The 6,000-nt window shown below is 39.9% G+C and overlaps 1 protein-coding gene across 1 annotated transcript; it reads right to left on the bottom strand.

Moving 5' to 3' along the window:
* Positions 1–591: 591 nt before the first annotated feature.
* On the bottom strand, positions 592–4,745 carry LOC137872635 (glutathione S-transferase A-like). The gene is made up of 6 exons (XM_068710950.1): positions 4,506–4,745; positions 4,306–4,371; positions 4,000–4,105; positions 2,954–3,072; positions 1,044–1,129; positions 592–929 (listed from the first exon to the last, which is right to left on the bottom strand). The coding sequence occupies exons 1-6, from the start codon at positions 4,671–4,673 to the stop codon at positions 800–802; spliced, it is 675 nt and encodes a 224-aa protein (XP_068567051.1). The 5' UTR covers positions 4,674–4,745; the 3' UTR covers positions 592–799.
* Positions 4,746–6,000: the final 1,255 nt, after the last annotated feature.

The raw sequence follows: 6,000 nt of genomic DNA, 5'->3' as shown, positions 1-6,000 counted from the left end.
AAATTGTATTTTGCTTTTGTTTTTCTGGCATGCTGAATCCTGTCTTTACTTTATATTTTCCTTTTTATAACACAACTTTTGATTGAGCAGCTTTAATAGAAAAGTATACTTTTAAGCATTAGGTCGTATTGAGTGAAGCTGAAACATTGCTTTGAGGTCTGACCTGTCACCGAGAATGACAATGGTTTCATTTGCTTTGTTCCCATGGTGAGGGGCTGAACAGGTCAGTACGGCTCTGATGACGAAAGTCAAGGGATCTTAACCCAGACTCTGATTGGAGAAATGTCTTTGTGGTCTTGGTATGAAAACACTGGAAAGGTCATATTCTGTTTTTGCAGTATGTTGCCACCTTTTGGACATATAAGGAATGACAGGAAAGTTGCAAATTCAAGCTGAACAGCATCAAACCAAAAGGACAGTGAAAGTGGTGGAGTTTATTTGAGTTGAGAGGCCTCTGTTGTCAGAACTTAAAACTTCCTGTGAGAGACACGTTTTGAAGACTATGCTCAAATATGTTGGCGTAGCAACCTACAGTTGTATTCTAATGTCATTGCGCCCCCCCCCCCCCCCCCAAAAAAAAGCATGCAAAGGTGACAGCCAATGTTTATTTTTGTTGTTTACAGCACAAACATAATCTGCAGTTTCAGCTACACACACATTTTAGGTTATTATTAACCATAGCAAATGCGTATTTCTTAAAAAGTGCAGTGCAGCCAGCTAGAGTAGTGCAATGCAAGGAGTGGTTACATTTTACACAACAGGTACAGTTCCAGTGTGTCAGCTGATGCGTGTTTGACTCTCAGATGTCATGGAGCATTTCCGGTCCATGCGTCTCCAGCCAGGTAGGAGGCCAGGAAGCTTTGATGCTGGGTCTGTTCTTCAGAGAGTTATAGTAGGCTGCCAGTTTAGGGTAACGCTCTTCACACAACCTAAAGAAAGGAGAAAAGTTGATGTGAACTTCCAAATACAAATGTATTGCTGCTTTGTAATCAGTGCATTTATTTTGTGAATCTTAGACATTTTTAGTGATTTAATCAACGTACTGAAAACGGAAGAGATAAGCGATGCTTGGAAAAACAACCACATCAGCCAGTGAAAAGTCCTTTCCTGCCAGGAAAGGTCCTGGTCCCTAGAAGACAGATAAAAAGAGTTAGGCCACATCCATGTGCTGGTGGGCAGATTGACACCCAAGACAGCTGTCAGCTGCATTCATTTGCCATTATACCTATTAACAATTAACATGAATGTTAGCCATGATGGACAGCCATACAGTAGCTATAGCTGAAAAACATTATTGGACCGGTGCATGCGTTTAAAAACTTTGTTCCACTTACTAAATGCATAAATTAATACATGTATTTGCTTTCTTGCCGAGAGGATAGACACCACTTTTATACCCATCCATTAACTTTATACTAATGTCAGCAGTGTGATGGAAAATTTCCACTATGACTTATCTATCTGTTTTTATTGTCGTCTCACCACTCAATGGTTTTGGCCCTTTTTGTTTTAGTATGGTTAATGAATGTCAGACATGGTCCGTGAGGGTCCTCTAAGGTTGAGGAATATTGTGCAATGTTGTCAGCTTAGATAAGGGTCTGAATGGGGATGCAATCAGTGGACCATTCAGTGGTTAACCACCGAGTGGTCACTGTTGTCCAGATGTCCTAGTGATGAACTCCTCCTACCCCACCATGTGCTCAAGGCCTTTATAAGTCGTACACAACCAACACTCTGGGTTCATTCCTCCCTCAGACCACAATGCATTCTGTATGACGATTGAACCTTCTCTGCGCAGAGAATAAATACTTTAAAGACAAGCTTCTTTTCTCAATTTCAGTATCATAGGACTCACTCGGTACTATTAAATAGTTTTTTTCCACCACAGCAGCCACTTAGCTGAAGAAAAAAAAATACAAAATAAATAAGTCTGAAAACGCTTGGCTCTGTCCAAAAGGTACCAACATTTGCCAACCATCTAGTCTAAAGCTCACTGAGGCTTATAGTCGTATGTGGGCAATTTTGTAAATGTAGCTTTTTCTAGTGGATTTTCATGTTTTCGTCCACACCTAATTAGTATTTTTATATAATTTTGTGTTTAATCTGTACAAAAACCAAAGTATAATATGAACGACTTGTAGTAACAGTAATAACTGGTGGATATGTGCTTCCTGGTAGGTCTGGCACAAAACCACAACTTGCTATTTTTATACTCTGAATAAATTAAATAAGATTGTTGCCACTCTTGTGTCAGGATACTAGATATGAAGCGGGAACCAGCAGCATGGGGAAACAGCTAGTGTTGCTCTGTAAAAGCACAACGTCTGATTTTACTACAGATTGAACAAGTGGGACTTACAGCTTTAGAGGTGGCAGTAGGTGACCTTTCTTACCTGGAAAGAGCCACGGTAGCAGTTTATCCAAGTTTGTCCGAAGCTAAGCATCTTATGGTGGCAACTTTATATTTACTATCCAGACATGAACTGGTATCAGTCTTCTAATCAAACTATCAGAACAAAAGCGAATGAGGGCATTTCCAAAAATGCTGCTGCTCTTACAGAACAGCATTCTGTACACCCAACATGTAATTGCGGTGTCAGTTCAACAAGCACTGAGCGTGTGTCACGTTAGTTAAAAATCTTGGAACCAATGTCTTCTATAACCACGAGTGACATTTGAACTGCAATGATTATACCTGTCTCTTGGTGTCCTCCTATTTATTTTCTCTTTATGTGGACTCATGTGTCTGAAAATAAAGTTGAATATTTTATAATCTTCAGGTAATATGCAGGATAACCACCGCTTCACCCGATTTTATCTTCAATAAGGTTCTGGAAGCATCAAAAGAGTTAAAACTGGTAGAAGATATCCGCACACTTAAACCTATGGAACACTTTATTTTTAGCTTTCGGTCTAAAGGACCTTCATTGGAGGATACATGGTTCAGGTTTACCTTCTTCAGGTATTCCTCCCACAGCTTGATCTCAGTAGTCAGAGCCTCTCTATTTCTCTTCACAGCACTGTCATGTCTCTCTCCCTCAGGGACCTTCCAGGTGTAGTAGATCACATCCACTGAAAAATGTAAAAACAGTCAGTCGTGACGGCTGCTATCAATGAAATCTATCCACTCATAGTGGGCTACAACAGCCGCGCCCACATAGTGCTTGGACTAATTGCTTTCATTTCCCTGGCATTTGATGGTGGAGTCATTCAAGAAATGTTTACGCAACAGCAGTTTCAAACTGAAGACCGTAAAAGTAACTCAAATAGTTAGAAGCGGCCTCCTTAGAAAATAATTATTTGTGAATGTAGCACTCTCCTTTTTTCACCCACCTCCCCCAACACTGAAGTGCCCCGTCTCATATATTATATAAAATATTTTTAAGTTATTTTTTAATGATTGTGGATTTTTACTTTGTTAATATTCTTTACTGTTTATTACTTATTTATAATACTTGTTTGATCTTGTTTTTACTGTCTCTTGTTTGCGCTATCCACTATGCTGCTGTAATCCTGTAAATTTCCCCGCTGCGGGACTAATAAAGGATTATCTTATCTTATTTTTATTTTATGACTTGAGCCTTGAATGCAAGCTAGTCTGAACATGTGATCTTTGAGGGATTATAATGACCTTTCACTACCTCTTTTAAGGGGCGAACCACATAGATGTAATGCATGGTGCCATGGCTTAATTAAGTGAATGCACAGCTCATTAGTGCATTTCAGGTGTAGGGGTGCACCCTCTGAGGAGATTGACTGAGGACATGAAGTCTCAGAGGTTTTAAAACAAGGCAGTTCAGTGTGTAGTGTGTTGCCAAGAGCAATGTAGTTGAAAGTCCCACAAGGCCTCTGAATGACAACAACATCAGCTTCGTCATTAAGTTCAACTAGGATCAACTGCAAAAACAATTTGTATTAATATGCAAAATTTACAGCATCAACAGCTACATATTGGTTTGCAAAAACAGTAAAATACTTTGCATGTCAGACCTAACCTACCCATTTTCTGGTGGAAAGTCAGACCCTCAAACATGTGCTGATACATCTTTGCTTGTTCAGATGGGCAGTCAGGGATCAGCTTGTTTCCCTGGGACTTGAACTGGCTCTGTTGTTGGGAGACATGAAAAGAGGAACCATTAAGAACAGCTGCATGCTGCTCTGGTTTCTTTTCCTCTGGAGGTGTAGGGTGTCTGATGTCTACGAGGCATTGTTGAACACACAACAATGCACAATGAGCCCTCCTACTTATTACCTCCTTGGTGGTATATGGCTGCATACAATTTTAATACGGGGCCAAGTTCTTACCTCCAGGTACATGCAGGCAGCTAAGGACTCATTCAGGACCAAGTCTTTACATTTGAAGGCAGGAAGCTTTAAGAAAGATAGAGTGGAATGCAAATGTCATGCAACATTGTTTAAAACGAATGTGTGCATATAAGGAAAAAGCAGATTGACACTAGAAGAAGATTTGCATTATATCTGGGTAATGTATAAAGTGAATTTACCTGTCCCCTGGGATTCATGGCCATGACCTCCTTTGACTTGTGCTCCCCCTTGGAAAAGTCCAGCAGTTTTTGGTTGTATCCCTGCAGGTTCTTCTCCTCCAGTGCGATCATGACCCTCCAGCAGGGAGGAGAGCCGGAGCCCCACAGCAGAGTCATGTCCTTGGCCATGGTTGTAGAGTGAACTGCTACACCTGGAAGTAAAAGCCTGAAGTGGAAGAAGTCAGGAGTGAAGCTAGAATGTGTGAAATGTCTGCTTATATAAGAAGCTCCAGCCCCTTCGCATCAGGATTGGTGGAATTAAGTCCCATCCCATTTTTTTTGTTTTTGCCAAAGATCTGTGACTCAAAGCAATCAAGGTAGTTCACACTCGATAAAAGCACGTTACACCTTCTTTTATCAATCTGTCTTCAAATCAAGGCAACATGATGTCATATTGAAAGCCAGCGTATTTCAGTTACTGCATTAAACTAATTCAATGTGAATTATGCCTCTAGCTGCATTGATCCGCAGGCATTAGCAAAGTCACACATGTGGAGGAGACCCTTCTCTTGCTTTGCATATACTCTTTGATCTCAGCCACGCACACCAAGGAATATGAGCGAAGAAAAGAAAACACAAATCTGAGGCTGAAATAATGTTTTTAAAAGTGCACTGAAGGAGACTTATAATAACTACACCTATAACCTGTAATTGTACTTAACAATCCGCTTATTCACTTAAGTTAGAACATTGAAACGTGTTTTTACTATAACACTCCAACTAACATTACTTAGATAACATATCTGTGGAAAACTATGTGAGTATTATCTTTGTTTATTACTTTTAGCTTCAACTATTATAGTGGGGATTTACTTCATTATTTCTTGTTGCGTGTTTGCAGCATCTTGAAACTTGACTGTTGAAAACTCATGGTGACTCAGCACTTTTCACTCACCCCTGGACACACCGAGAAAAACCAGCTCTGACCGTTGAAAGTAAACAATCACATTGCTACTGAATGTAATAGACACCACCCATCTAATTCATCTTTATTTGAGCGTGACATTAAAAAATGAGAACCCGCTATTTACATTGTTCACATATACTTGAAGTTTCTTTGTGCCTCTTTCTCTGAGTTGATCTTTGAACTTTAGACGTTGTGGACTTGAGTAGTTGCCAGGGTCAGCACTGGCATGCATTTTGATACAGTTTGCAACGACTATTTCTTGTCAAAAAGACAACTTGGTTCATGAGAGAATGCTGCAGAAATCACATGAAAAACATGTGGTTTTGCTGAAGCCTGCTCCCTCCAGCGCTACCTTAACCATCTGACCAGTATTATTTGTATTTCAACCCCTCCAAACCAATATTCAAATGAAAATAATTATGTAAACCAATGCACCACTCATGCAGTATGAGTCCTAAATGTTGTAGAAAAAGACAGAAAAAGAAGAGAACTATTATTAGTTTATTCAGTTTTCTTTCCCTTCAGTCTCCTTTCTTTCTCTTCTTCTTG

Source organism: Cebidichthys violaceus, unplaced genomic scaffold (assembly GCF_023349555.1).
Source record: "Cebidichthys violaceus isolate CVI_PGR_0920_01 unplaced genomic scaffold, fCebVio1.0.p SCAF_16, whole genome shotgun sequence".
Taxonomy (NCBI): domain Eukaryota; kingdom Metazoa; phylum Chordata; class Actinopteri; order Perciformes; family Stichaeidae; genus Cebidichthys; species Cebidichthys violaceus.
This window is presented reverse-complemented; position numbering and strand designations above follow the sequence as displayed.

Coding starts and splice junctions, on each gene's coding strand:
- LOC137872635 (XM_068710950.1), bottom strand. CDS start 4,673: ATGGCCAAGGACATGACTCTGCTGTGGGGCTCCGGCTCTCCTCCCTGC. Junction 4,372..4,505: donor CCATGAATCCCAGGGGACAG/GTAAATTCACTT, acceptor TCTTTCTTAAAG/CTTCCTGCCTTCAAATGTAA. Junction 1,130..2,953: donor GGGAGGAATACCTGAAGAAG/GTAAACCTGAAC, acceptor TCTGTCTTCTAG/GGACCAGGACCTTTCCTGGC.